The 21,012-nt window shown below is 41.9% G+C and overlaps 1 protein-coding gene across 2 annotated transcripts in view; it reads right to left on the bottom strand.

Moving 5' to 3' along the window:
* Positions 1-20,771, bottom strand: part of RFX6 (regulatory factor X6) — a 57,177-nt gene extending 36,406 nt beyond the window's left edge. For both annotated transcript variants that reach the window (XM_006123056.4, XM_014573630.3), the window contains exons 1-6: positions 20,141-20,771; positions 19,505-19,661; positions 17,491-17,614; positions 13,577-13,638; positions 3,948-4,025; positions 239-266 (exon numbers count right to left, since the gene is read on the bottom strand). In XM_006123056.4, coding sequence (XP_006123118.2) covers positions 239-266; positions 3,948-4,025; positions 13,577-13,638; positions 17,491-17,614; positions 19,505-19,661; positions 20,141-20,324 — 633 coding nt within the window. In that variant the 5' untranslated portion in view covers positions 20,325-20,771. The remainder of the gene's footprint in view (positions 1-238; positions 267-3,947; positions 4,026-13,576; positions 13,639-17,490; positions 17,615-19,504; positions 19,662-20,140) is intronic.
* Between the last annotated feature and the right edge of the window lie 241 nt (positions 20,772-21,012).

Below are 21,012 nucleotides of genomic sequence, written 5' to 3'. Positions count from 1 at the left end.
CCATGATCTCAGACGCAGAAAGCTAGATTTACATTGAGAACCCTTACTCACAAATGTAATTTCATTGGCTTCATTAGCAACATGGCTAAAGTTTCCACAATCCACACAATCTATCCTTTAATGTCCTGTTGTGATTTTCAAGCAAACTGAGATGAAGGGGAGGGGAACCATTCCTATTTAACAGTACTACTGTGAATAACTGGACTACAAGGGAGAGAAAACAGGGTATGGTGCTTACCTCATTCTTCAACTTGCTTCCAGAAAACCTTTGAAAACACACAGACTGTATTAGTACTTCAAAATTTAGCATTGTGGTTATTCTAATTAAACAATAAGAACAACTCCTCTCCAACACACTGCACTTAATGGAAAAATTGATCATGGTGATCCTGAAAAATAAACCTGGACAATTAGCTGTATTCCTTAACTTTTACTGGTATCCAATTAAAGCCATGGCAGACAGTTTTTTAAAAGTGAACAATTTAGGACAGTGATCAAACAGAAAAGTCTAAGGCTCTAGTTCTATTCAGATTTCCAGCTTGTGCCACAACCTCACAAAAGTCAGTGTAAGTAAGATTTAGCTACAAATCTAGAATATTTTAGAACTGGTCTAGAAAATTTAGTATAAAATGAATAAAAATAAATTTAAAAAAGAGTTTAGACCTTCCCCATTGAGAAGGATGATAGCATAAAATAGTGATTTCTAGAAACTAGTTATTCTCTTAGCATTCAGAATGGCTACATCAACACATCAGGGCTAAAATGGAATTAAGCTACGCAACTTCAGCTGCATCATTTGTGTAGCTTAAGTCGAAATAGCTTAACTTGGCTTTTGGCGCTGTCTATACAGCAGGAAGTTGAAGGAAGAACACTCTTCGGCCGTGTCCAGACTCAGGGGTTTTTTCGGGAAAAGTAGCCTTTTCCCGAAAAAACTTCCCCTGCGTCCAGACTCAAGCTGCGTTCTTTCGAAATTATTTCGAAAGAACGCGGCTTTTCTTTCGATGGCGGTAAACCTCGTTTCATGAGGAAGAACGCCTTCCTTCGAAAGTTCCTCTTTCGAAGGAAGGCGTTCTTCAATGTAAAGAGGCCGTCTTCGAAAGAGAGCATCCAGACTCGCTGGGTGCTCTCTTTTGAAAAAGCGGATTTTTCTTTCGAAAGATCCGCCTGCAGTCTAGACGCGATCTTTCGAAAGATGCTCTTTCGAAAGATGCTTTCGAAAGAGCATCTTTCGAAAGAAGCCTGCAGTCTAGACATAGCCTTCCTTTGACTTCCCTTACTCCTCATGAAATGAGGGTTACCATGAGTCAGAGTAAGAAGTCTTCCAGCTCCAGGACACTATTTCAAAATAAAGGCTTGTAGTGTAACATGCATACTATGTTATTTCCGAATAATTTCAGTTACACTGAAATAACACTGCTGTGTAGACATACCCAATGGTTTCAATCCAAATGGGAAAAAAATCGTTAATAACTGTCAGGAATATGAAATAGTGTAGATAGCATTCTGTCTGGGTCTGGACCAATGGCCATAGAAGTCAATGGGAAGACTTCCATTGGCTTGATTGGTGAAAGCAAGTGCTACATGAAGTCACTGGAAAACTCAAGTTGAATTAGATCTACTATGTTAGGGTATGTCTACACTACCACCCTAGTTTGAACTAGGGTGGTTAATGTAGGCAACCGGAGTTGCAAATGAAGCCCGGGATTTGAATTTCCTGGGCTTCATTTGCATATTGCCGGGCGCCGCCATTTTTAAATGTCCGCTAGTTCGGACTCTGTGCCTGCGGCTACACGCGGCACGAACTAGGTAGTTCGGATTAGGCTTCCTATTCTGAACTACCGTTACTCCTCGTGGAACGAGGTGTACCGGTAGTTCGGAATAGGAAGCCTAATCCGAACTACCTACTTCGTGCCGTGTGTAGCTGCGGGCACGGAGTCCGAACTAGCGGACATTTAAAAATGGCGGCGCCTGGCAATATGCAAATGAAACCCGGGAAATTCAAATCCCGGGCTTCATTTGCAACTCCAGTTGCCTACATTAACCACCCTAGTTCGAACTAGGGTGGTAGTGTAGACATACCCTTAGGGATTCCCAGGTGGCAAGGTTTTACAGGGATCTGCACAAGGATGAAAACAAGCCAGTTGTGGTTTGTTTAATTAATAGAATTCCCTGTTAATTTAGCTTCAAGGTGATAAGATTACAATGGCAACATGAAGTTGACATAGGGTAATATTGTGGTTTCAAGCCATTGAGATGTGCCGGGGACAGGAAGTGGAGCTAACATGGCCAGACGTGACCCAAGACATTCTGCCTGCACAGGCCACATACAAGGCAAATGGTGGAGGGGAGTCACAGTGAGTGTCTTAGAAAGGGGAAATGTGTATTCCTTTCAAACCTCATGTCTGATTCCCGATACCAGAAGACAAGCAGAGATGGAGTTAAGTGATCTTACAGCTAGGTTTGTATTGTGGCCCGAGCAGCAAGGGGACACCACCAGTTCTGCAAATAACTTGGGTAGCCTTTGCTGGATGTGTTCCTCCAAAGTCCCAATCACGAGCTAAAGCTGCTCTTCCCACAGGGCTGCCTGTGCTATTAGTAGGAGTGTGTTAGGCTTCTTCCTTTAAACAACCAGGCTTGGGGAAGGGGATTTTTAGAGGTTCTTTAAGCATCTAAAGATGTAGAAAGTGCTTACTGGGTTTTTTAAACATGTCGAGGCCCTTACTTCTCACATTGAAATCAATGATTGCTAGGCACCTGGAAGAGCTGGAAAATCCCAGTAGGCACCCATCTGCACCTGTGAAAATCTGGCCCTGGGTACTTTTGCATTAACTCCACTTTCTTTTACTCAGCAGCACTGTAGCTTGAAAGGCCAGAGCCTGAACCTAATGGTGCATGGCACTGGCTGAGATACTGCCCAGGGCCATTAGTGATATGGTCTCTTTTGTGCCTCTCACTCAATTAAATGAGCAATTTGTTCAAGATAATTCTGCATTACAAAATAGCCCCATCTACATATGTGCCAACACCACCTCCGCAGCCCTTGATAAATACTGGATAAGGAAATGGCAGGTTCTGATTTATTATACCCAGCAACTGCAGGATCCCCCTTTCTTTAGATGACCAAAGTCAGTATTAGTCTCATGTGTTCTGCTGTGTTCTGTTTCCTATGCCAAGGACCCTTGGTGATAACCTGAAACTGACAGAGGCGATTTTTTTTATATATACCCATGAACTCATTTATCCTTTTCCTTTAACATAGTCCCACTCATGTCTGTATTTTCATCTGCAATGAAAGCCGTCATTCAAGCCATATGTGAACAGAAACATTTGTTTTATGAACTATTAATCTTTTGTTTGGTAAACCAACATGCAGCTATCATAATTTATTGATCTTGCTAGCTGTCTCTTAAGTAAATATAATTAGAGTTTCTGGTTTAGGTTTCAGCTTGATATTTGTCAGTAAAAGAACCAGTAAATATTAATCAACACTGAAACCTGTCCTCCCTGCCCACAGGTGCCAACTTCACACCATTCCCTGGCAGTCTCACAATGGTGAGCTGCATTGGGTGGCGAATGGAGAAGACTACCACACACACATGTGTAAACAAAATGCTCTGAAAATTGAGCTTCTCTACATTTAGCAGGCTAGTATAAATGGTGCAAATAGCATAGCTCTCTTGACTTCAGTGGTGGTGTGCTAAATTACACCAGCTAGAATCTGGCTGACTGTGTTCAAAAATGTATCCCTTGATTTTTCTGGTGTAAATTACTGCCCTAAACCAGAAACATTAAAACATGAGAGCATGATATTACTGGTGCCTCTATACTACAGTGATAGGTGTCCTAAGACTATCTTACTTAGATATTCGAGATTAAGATTAGATCATTGCTGAACATCATTCCAAAATATAGTGGCAGTCTGAATCTCAGAAGTCATGTTACTATACCTTGTCAACCCTTTTCCAGAATACACAGAGTGGTAATATGCACTGCTTTCTTTAATGCCGATTCCATAATAATGATACCTGTGAAAAAGAAAATAGCTGCTTACGTTTGTGGAGGACACACACAAAGATCTACAGAGAATTAAACTGGTGCTCACCTCAACTTTTCTTTAGAATCTGTTTTAATTAAAGTTATTTTTCATGTTACTGGGACAAATCCTGGTGCTACTGAAGGCAATGGCACTATTACCATTGTATTCAAGGTTTGGTCCAAAGACCACAGATACATTACTTCCTTCTCTCACATGGGTAGACTAGAAACTCATATGGACTTTCAACTGGTGCAGAAGGCAACTGACCACTTATTAAATGGTATGACCTGCCAGGTTATATCTCATCTCTGCTCCATGGTTTGCAGTAGATTTCAGCTTGCTTCCTTATGAAGGTTAAAGAGTCAGGTTTGATCTATCTAGATTTTTATATCAGGCTCATCTCTGTAGTATGTGAGTCATTGGAAAGTTCTAAGTGGTTTGTAATCAGCCTGCCTTTCAGACTACTTCTTTCTTGGTGTGATGCTGCAGCATCTTCAATCAGATAAGGTGCTTGGGACAACTACAGTGCTTGTCTTTCCTGTGATTTAGTTTTTAGCCTCCTGCCCATGTCTACAAATACTATCCCTGAATCCTGACTTTAGCTGGATTCTCCTTGTATGCCTTTTCCATCCAATGTGTACACTGATTCACTAGTTAAATCAGTACTATTCCCCTCACATGGATACTCTTAACATAAGACAAAGATTGCTATGGCTTAAGTATATTGGTTTAGAATCACACCGTTATTAAACTCATCAACTTTGTATGTAGACCGGGCTTAAACTGCAGTGGCGTAACCTCTGCAAACTCAGTGGAGTTGTGTCATCTTAACTAAGGGGAAGATGTAGATTGACTCCACTTTGCATATTTCAGGTATAAACAATAAAAGTAGCAATGTATTTAAAATGACTCAGAGGCGTCACAGTATCGCACTTACCTTACACCAACATCATTTCCTCATCTATAAAAGCTACTAGTTTACATTTATATGGCACCATTTATCCAGAGGGATCCCAAACTCATAACCCAGTTTAAAATTTCTCTATATTAATCCTTTCATTCCTGATTTTTAAAAAATTGCAGACGGGATGGAGGGACAATTAGGTGAAGAAATTCCTACCGGCTAGAGTTGGTGGACAATTGCAAGATCCCTCAGGGTAGAAGGGAAGAAGAATAACCACCACAGAGTGATTAGCTCCATCACCTAGCACACTGATAACTAGACAGGATAAAACTCTTGTAAACGTATGAGATGAAACAATCTCGCACTGGCAGGAAGGCTAGATGGTCTCATAGAGTTTAGATTCAATGGTCCTGATTCTAGATGGGACTATCAAATGGGATTGTGTCTTCTGATTATCCAATGTTCTTATACTGCTACAAACTGGAGAGTCTCACTAGGTAAGTGGTGGTGAGAAAATCTTGCGCCAGGAGGTCATATCCACTTTCCCCTATATGTTATCTTGCTGATCTTCCTGTAGTGTAGTTCTATCTTTTTAGCACAGTCTGAGACCACTTAGGGTCCTGTAAACTCAGGAAACTGCATGTGCTCAGAAGCTTAAGTGATGTAATAGCATCAAATTCCCATACCAGCATTACAGAATTTCATTGACCTGATATGCCTGTTTACTAACAGGATCCACATACCTACACTTTTCAAAGTACTAAAGTCACGTTTAAAGTATGAGGTAAAAGCACCCTAAGGTTTAACAGAGAGAAGAAGAGACCCACATGCTTTTAAAGTGATCCAGTGCTGCATTTCACTTGAAAGGTAAAAGAAAGAGATCCTAATTTTATGGCAACACAGAGGTTTCTTTTCAAGAAAAGAATTGATCTTTCAGTCTCTGCATCAGTGCATTAGTCATGTCACTGATCCTCAATTATATGTGAGCAGCCCGATTCAACAAAGTTCAGGTGCAAACTTTTCACTCTGGGCTCATGGACATTTTTCTCCTATTGAATTGAAACTATTCTACATAAGATCTTAGAGTTAGATCCATTATTCAGAGATAGCATAAGTATTTTAAAATATGTTGAATGCATAATGATATGTACTTATATGGACATCGTTTGAAGCAATGCTAATGCATCTTTAAAATTGGGCTGCTCACGTGCACTTAGTCATGTCACTGATCCTCAAACTAATATACTCATTGCAACGAGCCAAGCTGATCAGCCAAAATCTCGCCCTTCTCAAGGGTCATTGGGTACGATGCTGTTTTGGTGGAGTAACCTTTACTTGTAAATTTCAGGCAAACAATGAAAGCAGTAATGTGTTTAACAATGACCACTTGGCATCATTATAACATATGTGCCTATAATAAATGTACCATTGACTTGCACTCTGCCACTAAAACAACTTCTCAGTTCTCAGCTGAATACTGAAATCTCTCTGCAGCTTCAAACACTTGCCATTTTTTATTTTAAAACTAACCTCCTACAAAAATAGTCCTTCTTTCTCAACAAATGTGGAATTCTCATTCATTATATGAAATATACAACTGCATAGCTATATATTTGCTATCTTAAATATGATAAACTAGGAATAAAATAAAATCCATGATGGTGGAGGACTTATTAACAGAGCCTTTAAAAAGAGACAGACTAAACTGCTTTCCTTTTTTATTTCATAGGTCTGCCATAACATATGTTCCTGTGCAACTAGTAGCCCTGATTTTAGCTTACACGGACACAAATGATGGCTGATAAGGAAATGATAGGATTAAGCTGTTCAGGGACTTGCAATAACTTGTTATCACGAGGCCAGCTGCCATATCAGTTTTATTAACCCACTAAATCACTCCTAATAAATAAGATAATAGTTTTCAGACATGATGGATAAAAGCTAAGATTTAACATTGATCAAAGTCTACAAAGAAATTAAAATGTAACTTGAGCTCAAACACAATCTCCTGTGTGTCTACTCTACACAGTATGTACATTGTCCTGAGGAGCTGTCACAGGTAATACACTGATCATAGGCGTTATTGTTTATTATTTCTTTTCTGGAGGCAGCCACGATAAGCTGGGCATTGTCTAAACACACAAGGGAACACAGTCCCTGCTGCAAAGCGCTTACAGATGATTATATATTCATCTGAGACAATGGCTTAAACTTTTCAACAGTAGCCCTCTTCCCATCTAACTGGGGTGTAGCCAGCATCCCCACCCCTTCAGCAATATGGGAAATACAGGGCAGCCACGACGAGCGCTGATTGGAAGCCTGCTCTGCAGTGAAACACACTGTTTCACCTAAGCCAAAATGTTTTGGCTTCAGTGAAGACTTCATCAAAATGGGGTTAGGATCCAGGAAGAGAAAGAAAGATTCTCTAGGGCAGTTAGGGCATTATCCTGGGATGTGAGACAGGTTAAAAACTCTGTGCTTCCTAAATCATGGGGGATCTGGGATGAAAAACTCTGCTTTCAATTAATAAGAGCAGGACTTATACCTGAGTGTCCCACCACAGCCAGCCAGTGGGCACATGACAGCCAGATCCACTATGACACACACACATCCCTACCTCTCTACTGACACAATTCCAATGGAAAACCTTCCAGTGCCAAATGAAAATAAATGTTGAGACCTCAAAACGCTTCTGGGAATAGGCTTGCCCCAACGGTTCACTGGTCAGCTCTGTCTATGGCTGTGATCTATCATTATCCTTCAGAAGGATAGCCAAGTTAGTCTGTAAGGGTATGTCTACACTAGCTCGTTAATTCGAGCTAGGTAGGCAAATGAGGTGACCGGAGTTGCAAATGAAGCCTGGGATTTAAATATCCTGGGCTTTATTTGCATGTTCCTGTCTGGTCGCCATTTTGAAATTTCACTAGCCCGAACTCTCTGCCGTGCGGCTACACACAGCAGTGAAACGTTAATTCGAACTAAGTCCTTAGTTTAAATTAGCTGTTACTGCTTGTGGAATGAGGAGTAACAGTTAATTCAAACTAAGGACTTAGTTCGAATTAACATTTCACTGCCGCGTGTAGCTGCGAGGCAGCGAGTTCGGGCTAGTGAAATTTCAAAATGGCGACCGGACGGGAACATGCAAATAAAGCCCGGGATAATTAAATCCCGGGGTTCATTTGCAACTCCAGTCACCTCATTTGCCTACCTAGCTTGAATTAATGAGCTAGTGTAGACATACCCTAAGAGAAAAAGCTTAAAAAAACAACAAATGGTCTAGTAGCACTTTAAAGACTAACAAAACTTGTAGATGGTATCATGAGCTTTCGTGGGCAAAACCCACTTCTTCAGATGACCGGAGTATAATGAGCCCAGATCCAAGGATAAATAAGGGAAGGGGGGAGGGGGAAGAAAGGGGAGAAGAAAAAGAGATCAAATGCCAGCAATGCCCCACTGCAATGTATATTGGCCAAATTGGACAATCTCTATGAGAAAGAATTAATGGACACAAATCAGATATCCGAAAAGGCAATACACAAAAACCTGTTGGAGAACACTTTAATATTCCTGGACACTCATTAATGGATCTTTAAGTCACCATTTTGTTTCAGAACAATTCCACAAGCCAAAAACACAGAGAAGGACTGGAACTTAACTTAATTCACAAGTTTAATTCTTATGCTAATGGTTTAAACAAGGATATTGGATGCCTCACACACTACACACTACTTTCCACCTTTTAATAACTTAACCAACCAACCAAACATTGGAGGTGCTAATGGTTCTTAACAGATTCCTGTAACTACTTGAACTATCTACTCACCATCTACATGTTTTGTTGGTCCTTAGAGTGCTGCTAGACTGATTGTTGTTTTTTAAGTTTTATCTACTCACTGTCTCTCTTCTTCTCTCCGCCCCCTCCCCCCCGCTTCCCTTATTTATCTTTGGATCTGGACTCATTATACTCCAGTCATCTGAAGAAGTGGGTTTTGCCCATGAAAGCTCATGATACCATCTACATGTTTTGTTAGTCTGTAAAGTGCTACTAGATTATTTGTTGTTTTTTAAGTTTTATCATTATCCTGACAGTAGCAAGGTCAAAGTGAGATAATTTGGTCATAGAAAGTAGGAGTTTTTCTTTGAATAATGTATTGAAAGTTCTTTGGGGCAGTGTTTGTCTTTTGGTTCTATATTTGTGTAGCACCCAGCACAATGGTTTCCTGGTCCATGACTAGATGCTACACTAATACAATTAAAAATAATAACCAAGTATCCGAACCATAGAACTGAAATTAGAACTCCATTATGTTACATTCTTTAAAAGGAAAAGTCTGAGTGCTAGGAAATGACTGCACCTAATCCAAAGAGCCTGGCTTTGCTCCCCATGGACATGTCCGCATGATAACATTCTGCCCAGTAGCGCCTAACCTCACTCAAGGCCAGGCAGTAACCTGTTTACTTTTATTAAAGTGAGTAGTTAGACTGTGTTTATACTACTGCTGATGCACTGTAGCTATGCCGCTATTTTGCTGTAGTGTAGAATAGATACTTCCTATTTCAATGAAAGGTTTTTTTTCTACTGATGTAGGTAATCCACCCCTCTGAAAAGAGATAGTTAAGCTAATGGAAGAAGTCATCCAGTGACCTAGCTGTGTCTACAGCTGGGATTAAGTCAACCTACCTGTGAATCTCAGGGCATGACATTTTTCACATCTGAGAGTAGGAATGTAATATTATAGTCGATTAACTGATTAACCGATAAGCAAAAGCATATACTGTAGGTTAATGCAACAGACTACACACATTTCCCTCTTCCTCTATCCCTGCCAGTACATTTTTTAGAAAGCTGGCCAGCAGCCTGGCTCAGTCCTAGCTTGCAACGGGTCCAGGACCTACCCCCGTTACAACTCTGCATTTTAAGTGTATTAGGAGCCGGCTGGGAAGGCAGCCCACCTCAGTTCTGGCTCGTATCGGGTCCAGGAGCTCAGACCCGCCCCTACACAGGCACTCCTGCCCTCCTGCGCTGCTGCCTCTTTCTCAGATGCAGCAGCATAGGGTGACAGGCAGCCGGTTCGTGAGGGGAGCTGGTTTTCAAAGTCTCTCCCCTCACAGACCAGCTCCCATCTGGCACGCCACGCTGCTGCTTCTGATACAGTGTCTGCCGGCCCAACCCCCAGGTACTATAGAATAGTCGACAAACTGATAAAATTTTACGAGGTTACTCAACTATTCAATTAATCGATATTTAGCATCCCTATCTGAGAGATGCAGGTAGGTCAATGGAGGAATTCTTCCATTTACCTAGCCACATCTAACAACCAGGGGTTAGAAACTGTGTGGTGAAATTATTTACAGCCCTGATCAACATACGTAGGTTGATCCAACCCGTCTCAGTCCCATGATTAGTTCAGAACTACAACAACAACAACAACAAAACATTTAAAAAAAAGACAATCCCAATGCCAGATCTTTGAGCAAAACCCATTGGAAGAAACTGTTCAAGAGCTGATAATCCATATAAAACCATGACTCATACCGTTATGGCCAATGAGTCTGTGCAATCTGCTGAGTAAATGCTGGACAAGCTGTATTTCTGTACTAATATTTTAAAATGTCTTAGAAAAGAAACAATGGGCAATGACACTAGCCTCTACTCAATTAAGGCTGGAGCTAGATCTCCATTTATAAATGCATATTTTAAACACCCCTTCAGCTTTACAGAAACCAAAGCACCTGACATTTTATAGATGTACGATATTTTCTTAAGGCCCAATTGACTTTGAAGGTTTGGAATGAAATCTGGAAACCTATTTATTATATATGACAGGTCCAAAAAAGAGGTGCATTTTAGGGACTTTTTCTAGTATTTTCTGATTTATAATATCAATAGAATGGCTGAAGCTAAATTCCAGATTCATTGGGCCTTTAGTAGGACTTGACTAGTTTGGGGAATTCATGATCTAGTTCGTTATTGGTGCACTCAGTGCCAACACCAGAAAATTTAGGAGTCTGTATAAGATACGTTACAAACCAAAGTTCTGGGAAAATACATCCATCCACACTTACATCAAGATGCCCATAGCCATGACCTGAGTTGCTACAATAAGAGATTTCACTAAAGCACACAATCACCTTTCCCCCCACCCTTAGGACAGCTAACAAACACAGGATTCTTTCCAATAACAACTTTATTCCAAAAACTTTCTTTCAGTATTTAAAGGTGACCTTCAAAGGGAAAAGGAGAATTTGTGTTCCACTTTTTAATTTTTTTTTGGTGATATATTAATAGTGCCTGAAAGGTTTTCGGGCTTCCTCCCGCTGCCTTGCCTCTCCATCTCCATCTACAATAGACATTTATGTCTTGTCTACCCTGTTTTTCCTGGGAAACTATGAAGAATTAGAAAACTGGTAGGATTATGAGATGAGAGAAATGAAGCAAGTGACATCTGATTAGCAGAGCTGAGAATTGCTTTTTATTCAGACTATTTAAAGCACTTTGGTTCATTCTGTTTTTGTTAATACTTGTTTAACTTCAATGCCTGAGACACACTCAAGAGACAAAACATGTTGTTAACATTTGAAACTGAATGCCATCTCCACGTTTTATTAAACCCTAAAGCTAAATTCCATATATGGCTTCGCCAGTTAGCTCTCCAGAAAAAACAGGAAGTCAGCTTGCCATTCCTGATATTTCTAAAGTATGTAAACAAATGAACAAACAAACAAACAAGCAATCAAGCAAGCAACAATAAAAAAAATCTTAAAAAACAACCAACTAACATCCTTCCGACCATCTTTATATATTATAAATAATTCCAGGAGGACACAACTTTACGTTTTTCTTTTGCAAATCACCTTTCTATCTCATGCTTTGTTTTACAGGTTATTAAATAGTAAGGTTGAAATTTCTCACACACAAAGATTCTTTTACCAAACAAACAGAGGTCTGAATTTTCTTATTACTGTTATTGTTATGGTTTTCCATCTTTGTTAGTGAATTTTTCCTTGTTACGTGTCTTTGTTTTTCAGTCTTGCCTCAATAAACCATCAACCTATTGTGATCTCTTCTTTGAGTCAAATCTGTTTTCCTATACTCTGATTCAGGAAGGCACTTAAACACATGCATAATTTTAAGCATGAAAGTAATGCTGGGACTATGCCTGTATTTGAAAGCGCACACATACTTAAGCACCTTCTTCAATAAGTGCCTGAGTAACTACAGGTACTGATTAGTACGGATAGATTTATTCACAGAAACATGGATGCCATTTTTATCCCATAACATTCCTCACAGCAACATGGGCATCTGAGGAAAAACTTCTGAAGCCAAGAGAGAGTCACAGGTAAGAACTTGACTAAATTGGATTCTAGGTTGAGCTCTGCTAACTTATTTGATCAATGCCTTATTAGAATGATAAAGTTTAATCAAATCCCCTCTTACCAGAAAAATGTCCCACTCACTTTTGAAAATCTTCAAAATTCTAAATTTAAGTGCAAACTTTACAAATTCAAAATATTGGTAAGTATAGAAATTCCCCTGTAAAGGCACTTTAAAAGCTCAAATCTACCCTGGTAGAACAGCCTATTAGACAATCTTATTTTCAAAAAACACAGAATGTTGTTGCATCAGTAACTTCTGATATTGGGAAAAAAGTTTACTGACACACCTAATTCTTGGTTACTCAGTAAATTGTGCATCATGGAATCATTTAGACCACTGTGCACCTGCTCAATGTGCTTTCCTAACACCTGTAATGTATTGGTGCATCAATACACAACATTGCTCCTTACTTCCTTAAGGACATACACAATCCATGAAAAAACATGCTTTTTATATTCTTAAACCAAAATCAAATCACAATGCAGATCTCAATCCACACTTCCTCAAAACTCTTGGGGTACTCAAAAGGTAAAGGTGCCATCATACCATGAGATTCACCAGAATACTACACTTGCTCTGTCTAGGGCTACAAATGCATGTGCAGGACAACACAGACATCATTTACACAATGGGCATGAGAATTCCTTATCACAGACACACATGTAGAAACCTAACTCTTAAAGCACAGTGCTCCAAAGACCTGATATACAAACCAACAAGTTGATTAGACTGAAGAAGTGTGCAGCTATACAATTGTGAACTTCTCAAAGTCCTTATAAAACTGTCCTTAACAAAGGTAATTTGCATTTCTTCCAGGTTTAGCACCAAATGTCTGTCTCTAGTAGTTTCACCTGAAGCTTTACTGTCTGTAATTTGGAAATGGCAATGAAAAGTTGGCCAGTTTGAAAATCAGACTAATAACAATCGTAATTTAATGATGCAATTTTCCCAGCAAAAATAAGCAATTGTAACAAATACCTGACCAAGGATAGCAAATACCACAAATGATCCAGGACATTATACAACTAATGGAAAATCTGGAAAAAGCAATTACATTTAAAAATCATTCCTGCAATAGTTTTTCTAAAATTCAGACTGTTTTTCAACTTTCTCTCTCTCTCTGTCACATACACACACAATATATAATCTGTATCTCTAGTTATCTGAATGCATATTTTTCATGCATTCAATACAGACAGAGAAGCAATATTGGACAGTTTATATTCTATGTGGATGCATGGATAAAATGGCTTACTTTGAATGGCCTCTTGTCCCAAGCCGCCGTGTGGTAAGCAGGGGGAATTTCTGCCGAATGGTCTATTGAGAAATGAGGCATATTAGTTTCTAGCAAGGGCATGCTTTCTTTGTCAGTGGCTCTGAAATGTTTGTCTCGAAAAAGCAAATGTAGGACAGTGGATAAATATTTACTCCCGAACATATTAAAAATAAAGAGTAGACATGTAGTATAAAACAGGGGTGAAAGTAACTTAATTTTTTTACCGGTACTGTCCTATCACAACCCTCTTGGAGGGAAGGATCAAGGCAGGAGGTGGGGGATGATGCGATAGGACAGTCCTGTAAGAAATGTAAGTGTGGGATGGAGTGTGGGAGCTCAGGGCAGGGGGTTGGGATGTGTGGGGCGGAGCTCAGGGCAGGGGGCTAGGGATGTGGCAGGATGCAGGAGTCATGGCAGGGATGAGGGTTGGGGGGGTGCAGAGGTAAGAGCTGTGGACTGTGGAGTCTGAGGGGGAAGGGCAGGAGATTGGAGAGGTGTAGTGGGAGTTGAGGGCTAGGAATACAGCCACTGCACTGCCCAGCCACCAGATCCCCAGGGCTGGCTAGAACAGTGGGGACTGTGCAGCTTGTCTGCCCAAGCACTGGGGTATCAGGGACTGAGCTTCCCAGCTGACTGATCCCTGGGGCTGGCTCGGGCCAGGGGACTATGCTGTCCAGCCAGCTGAGCACCGGGGCTGGAACCTGGGTGCACTGTTGTTGCACGGCCCCGGTCCCAGCAGCATCCAGAATTTCATCCCCACATTGCAGACACCAAAACCTGTCATTTGTGATTAATGACTGAGAAATGTTATTTCAATGCTATTAAGAACCACAAACCATCAAACAAACTGCTTATGTTTTCTAGAGCCCAGAATAGAAGTAACTTGAAAGATTAGGAGGCTTATTACCCTCACTCATCCCACTTTGTAACTCCAGATGTCCCCATAAATGTGTGTACGCACGCACACATACACACCCCACAAGCACTCCTTCCCAATCTCCCTCTCACTTGTCACCAAGAACACTAATTCAGGAACAACCTATTCACATAAGCTGTACTGCATCCTTTGCCCAAACATCTAGGGAGGCCGTTAGGCAGAAGGAAAGGATGGTAGCAGTGTTTCTACTCCTGCAGGTGCTGTGTGGTATGTCTGGGCTCTAGGTGAGGAAGGAAGGCACCAGGCTTATGTGGGCTAGAATGTGTTAGGTTGCAGGGGTCTGCACTGGAAATGGAAAGAGGAGAAGCCAGGCCTAGAAGCCTGTCAGGAGCCTGAGAGCACTTGAAAGTGCTTCTGGACTGGGGAAGAGAGAGGGAAGCAGCAGTAGGGGAGAGGGAGCCGAGGCTGCGCAGAGAGGATGGCAGAACTGGAGACCTTGGGGAATAGGGAAGGGGCAAATGGCTCCTTCCCTCTCCCCTACCTCCCTCCAAGCTGCAATGCTGGAGAAAGCACCTCAGTGCAGCAGCAGGTCTGGACTCTCAAATCATGTCTGTCTCATTTGGGCCGTTCAAGACTGGAGGAATTTTCTGGGGTGACCTACTAACTCGCACATGAGAAATGACATCACACAGTGCTAAAACATTTCAGTAGGTGAGGGTAGCTTTTAACACCCACGCCTGGCCCTACTGCACCTGCTAGGGCCTCACGTCAAGAGACTGACTCGTGCGAGAAGGAAAGCTCTCCTGCCTGAGAAGAGGATGCAGTGGGTGCTCTCTTCCCTGGCAGGCCAGCTTTGCTGGCTGGTGTATATGGGGGAGTGAGGGCAGAAGAGATATGTCCTCACCCTCACCTACTCTCTTTCAAACAGATGGTGCTAACAAGAGCAGGGCCTGTGCTTCCCAATGGGTTTGTGTCCAGCGTATGGGAGTGGGGTGCTCACTGAAAAACTAGACCTTACTGGTTGCAATGTATGTCTGAATAAAAAACATTGACAACAGAATTGCACTGACAGTAGCATGCAATGACTGAATGCTTTCCATCCTTCTGATGCAGATTCACCGGGTGTGCTATGCCAGCTCTCTGCAGGTGAATATTTGACTTTAGATAGAATCTAGAATCTCAAAGCACTCTGTGACCACTGACTGGGTCAGTTTTTCACTCAGCAGGAAATAGTAGTATTACACATCTGAGGCTCTGAAGGGTAAGTAATTCTTCTAAGCTTGCACAGAGAATCAGAGGCAAAGCTAGAAATAAGATTCAGGAGGCTTGGCTCCAGTTCCCTTTGACTCAAACACAGTAATTTCACATTAATCTTGCTGTATAGGCTCATGCATCCTTACACAAACAAAATTACCAATAACCCTAAAAAGAATGGCAGAGTTTGGCCCTTCAATATTTTATTTTGCAATGGGTTGACTTATTACTTTAAGGCTACGTCTACACTGGCCCCTTTTCCGGAAGGGGCATGTAAATTTCACCAGTCGTCGTAGGGAAATCCGCGGGGGATTTAAATATCCCCCGCGGCATTTAAATAAAAATGTCCGCCGCTTTTTTCCGGCTTTTAAAAAAGCCGGAAAAGAGCGTCTACACTGGCCCCGATCCTCCGGAAAAGGGCACTTTTTCCGGAGGATCGGGGCCAGTGTAGACGCTCTTTTCCGGCTTTTTTAAAAGCCGGAAAAAACGGACATTTTTATTTAAATGCCGCGGGGGATATTTAAATCCCCCGCGGATTTCCCTACGACGACTGGTGAAATTTACATGCCCCTTCCGGAAAAGGGGCCAGTGTAGACGTAGCCTAAATGTGCAATCTAAAGGCTAAGACATACAAATCTCTTTCAATCTCTCTCTCATATGTATGACCATCCCTCGTGGCACAGTGTCAGAGTGCCTCATAATGTTTAAGGTATTTATCCTCATAACTCCACAGTGAAAGAGGGAAGGGATACCCATTGTATAGACCAGGAATTGAGGCACAGAGAGATTAAGTGGCTTGCCTAAGATCACACGGGAAGTCTGTGGCAGATCAAGGATGTAAACCCATGTCTTTCAACTCCTAGGCTAGTGCTTTAATCATCTTTCCTTGTCAATAATTGTTTCAATGATGCTTAAGGCAGCAGAGATACAAAATGAAAAGTCCTTTGCTCCCATAAGCAGCGAAAATAAAATTTGCAATAAAAATACTTTGTAAGTGGAAAGTTGTTGTTTTTCCCAATAATACTGAAGTCATTTAATGAACATGAGATGTGGAACTCCCCCAATATATCCAACATAGATAACAAAACATGATTAATGAACATTTTATAATTTGGAGTTGATTTCCATTATGGTTATTTCATTAGATTAATGCATTTCTGTGAGCAAACTGAATGGATCAGTGGTGTTTTACAAAATTGATCTATGATGCACTCTTGGTTTTCTATTTCACTAACTGTATCCGATTTAATTTGGAAAGTCCATATCTGTCACTGATTAAATGATTTTAGCACTCATTGGGTGGGAGAAGTTGAAATGTGGGGATTCAACAGTTTTTCACCTGGAAGAAACATATTCTGCTCTTTACTCTTCTTTTCCTACCAAACATCACAGCATTTCTCTCTCTACTTGCATTATAGGCTGGCAAGTAAAAGCTGTGTTTTGTATACCAAATCCCTCAATCTATGCTTTTTATATCACGTGTCTCATTGTAAAACAAAGGCCCCCGAGAAAGAATGGCTCTTCTGGATTTCACAGTGCAAATCAAAAGGAATCTTAATTTCATTCTTTTGAAGTTGTTAAGACCCTGTTTAGAGGGAAGAACATAGGTTTAGTTGAACCCAATTAATTCAAAGGCAGAGGCTCTAGAAAGCATAAGGACCTCTTTATTTCTGAAAGTCATGATAACATAAGAGGAGTTAAACATGATTTTGTAGAAGAATTAGTCTAACAAACAACGAACAGCCAGACATTTCTTCTTTACCTTCCCAAATGTTGCAGCACAGGCTGGTTCTAGCTTCTCTTTTCTGCAGAAGTCTAAATAATGTGCATAAAGGATGCATCTTGGTAAACAAACTCCTTCACATACGATGTAGTTTTCTTCCAGCCTGCAGAGTAAAAACAATAACCAGTATGAAAAGTTATTCTTTATGTTTCCCCATTTCATTTTTCCTCCGTTCTTTTTCACTGCTCATTCTCCAAACTTTACTGAGCATTCTCACTATAGCTTACAAGTCAGTAATATATTGTACATCACCTTCTGCAAGATGGAGGAATCAAAAGGCGTATTGTCATCTGCTAAGCTTTATGGAGGACAATAAGTGCTTCAGCTTTCTTCTCCAGCAATAAAGAAAAATAACTAATGCTTCAAAATAATAGGAAGAATTCCTCTTTGGTGTTACTCACTAAAATACAATAGATTTACCCTCAAGGATAATTTTAATCCTTATCCAATTGCTTTGACTGATACAGAGCCTAAAACTAGATCCTGGACTTGTTCAATATATAACCTTGGTTTAAAACACCAGTTTTAGGAGACAGTGGAAATGCTTATTTAGAGAGCACACGAACTAGAATTCAGGCACAACCTCGTCTACACCTGATGTTTGAAAGGGTGTAAGCCTTCATCTCTTAATACCTTGCCACTTCATTTAAAAGTGACACAGAGGCTAACTGGAATGGACATCAAGGTAATTCCTCAAGGAATGAAGTCTCCTTCCATCTTGAACTAGGTAATTATGGCATTTGGGAATACCTGTGTGCTCTCAGTCTGGCAGCAATTTCACATCTGGCCTGTTTCGACCCTACACTGTTATCAATACTATTCGAATATAACCGTTCTCTCCCCCTCAAATAACATACATGCAAACAAGGTCTTTCTCTAGAAAACACTCTTGAAATCCTACTCCCTAGGTTAAACCAGACTCAGAAATCTGCAGTAGAAATGCAGCCCTGTGTATATTTTATATGATTTTCACAGTTCGAGGAAGTAATCTTGTGCTAAACCTTCAGTTTGTAACAAAAATCTGCTGACTTCAGTGGAAGAGTTCCCTGACTTCGACAATGCGCCAAAGGGAATATTTACCAAATAAGGATAGTTATTGGGTGTGTTCTCTTTGCATAAATAAAATACAGTAAAATCAGGGTTTCAAAGCTGGGAACCATGGCTGATTGCATTACAACTCAGTAAAATGGCCAAAGTCATGACAATTCAAACCATTTTCATTAATATTTTTCAAGGTTATCACCTATTTATTTTTATAGGCAGGGATAACAGAAGCTTATTGAAATAAAATTCTAAATCATAGATTGGTTAATATTGCATTATTTGGTATCCAGAAGAGGATATTTCTCTTAGGAGCCTCATGCTTAAAAACTGCTTTCAGTTTTAGGGGTTTGGATCATACTGCGTATGTTCATCTGCAACAAATTAGTAGCAGTGAAAGTATTTGTGAATAGGTTTATTCTCCTATAGACAACCTCCTAATATGAGTTCCATTTTACTACAATCTACATTAAAACTGATAACAGCCACCTAAATAATCCCTAGAAAATCTACTTCAGACATCTTGTGGGCTATGTTTTCAAATAAATTGTTTGGGTTTTTTTTTCAAAACAGCGCCAGATCAAATGGCAAATACTGTGAAATGGACAGCAGAGAACAATTTCATGTATTCTATCCACTTACATTTCCTTTGTGGCCCAAATTCTTGCATATTCTAATTATTGATTCACTTTACCTATGCACCATAGTACAGCAATAGAAATAATTCTGCTAGTAAAGTAACTTCCTTTGGGAAAGCTTTCTTACACAGATTTCACTCAGACTTTGTAGAAAGAAAGAAAGAAAGAAAGAAAGAAAGAAAGAAAGAAAGAAAGAAAGAAAGAAAGAAAGAAAGAAAGAAAGAAAGAAAGAAAGAAAGAAAGAAAGAAAGAAAGAAAGACTGATTCTGTATAGTTCAGGTGTGCTTGGTGGATAGGTGGTGTAAGAGCCTTACCACTGTAGTGTGAGCTGTGTCTGTTTCTTTTTATCCTTCATAATCTGTGTGATGGTTTTCTTCGGAGACAGGTTTTTGTCCAAGGATTTGATTTTACTCTCATGGATATCTGTATCTTCCTCTTCCGAGGAAAGGACTTCACTGTTAAAATGTATTTCTGAGTGTCAGGGGGAAAAGAAAATAAATCCAAGTGCATCATTACATTGCCATTGTATAGAGTAATTTTGATTTCCCTGATTCAGTCCTGAATGCCTCTCCTTTGATTCTCTAGCTCTTTCTGTGTGTGCACTGCTCTAGATCTCCACACACGAGTGTATTGCATAGCTGTAACCTTTGTTCGGAGATGAATTCAGTTAGGCTCTATCGAGTTCACGTAACTTATCGATGCCACTTCCTCGAATGGGACGGACAGTGTCTGCCACTTGTGCCCGCCAGGAACAGTACAGCGCCCTGGCTTTGAGATGACCGTGACAAGCTCAGCTCCAGGACTGCAGGGATCTCTCTCTCTATCTAGCACTACTGGTTCGCCCCGCTCCAGGGGCGCGCTGAGCTCGGGCCGGTGCCTGCAGGTGGGCGCGGAGCTAGAGGCGCGATCCGATGCTCTTCCGAGGGCAGGTGCCCGCGCAGCGCTCTTACCTGACTTGATGCCAAGGGGCAGCCCGGGCTGCAGCTCGCCCTGCTCTCGGCTGTCCAGCGAGGCGGCGGCGGGGTAGGCGAGCAGGCCCGCATAGCAATCCTCCTGGAGCCCGGGCGCCCCCTTCTGCGAGGGCGGCAGGAAGGAGTCGCCTTCTCCCTGCGGCGCCTTAGCCATGCTCTTCATTGGCCCCGCTGCTCCCCAGCCGCGGCCATGCGAGCAGCGGCCCCCTGACGGGGCAGGCGTCTCAGGAGCTCAGCAGGGCTGGGGGCAAAGGACATCAACCCCCTGGGCCGGCTCTGCTCCCCCCCCCAAGCAGACAGCTGCCCCGGGGCGCTCTGGCTCAGCTTGCAGATCAGCCCCCCGCCCCGATCCCAGCCCCAGAGCGGAGCGGCCGCAGGAGAGGCACGTCGGGGGCTGGCTCGCCTTAACCTCTCGCCCACGGAGGCTGCATGGTGCCCCCGCCCCACTGAGCTCGGCCCGGCCCCAGCGCCCCACGCCGCGCTGCCTGCGCGCCCTTTATGCCGCTTGCCAGCCCCAGGCGCCTGGCTCGTCCCCCAGCCCTCCCCGCCGGGGGGCCGGTCCCAGCCAAGAGCCCCCTTCCGTGGGAGCCGCCGTGTGGACGAACTGGGAGCCGACGTCACGGCGAGGACAGAAAGGGGGTGAGCTCTAGCCCTGGGGGCGTGGGGGGACCCGGCGGGGAGCAGCTCTGGGACAGAGTTAATGGTTAACCCCGCAGCACAATTGTTCCAGATTGTGTCAGGCAAACCCGCCTTTAACAGCGCGTATATGTGTGTGTGTGGGGGGGGGGGAGCCCGCCTTTCATATAGTGTGTGTGTGTGTCTGTCTGTCTGTGTCCACACAGCCAGGCTGT

This window comes from Pelodiscus sinensis, chromosome 3 (genome assembly GCF_049634645.1).
Source record: "Pelodiscus sinensis isolate JC-2024 chromosome 3, ASM4963464v1, whole genome shotgun sequence".
Taxonomy (NCBI): domain Eukaryota; kingdom Metazoa; phylum Chordata; order Testudines; family Trionychidae; genus Pelodiscus; species Pelodiscus sinensis.
This window is presented reverse-complemented; position numbering and strand designations above follow the sequence as displayed.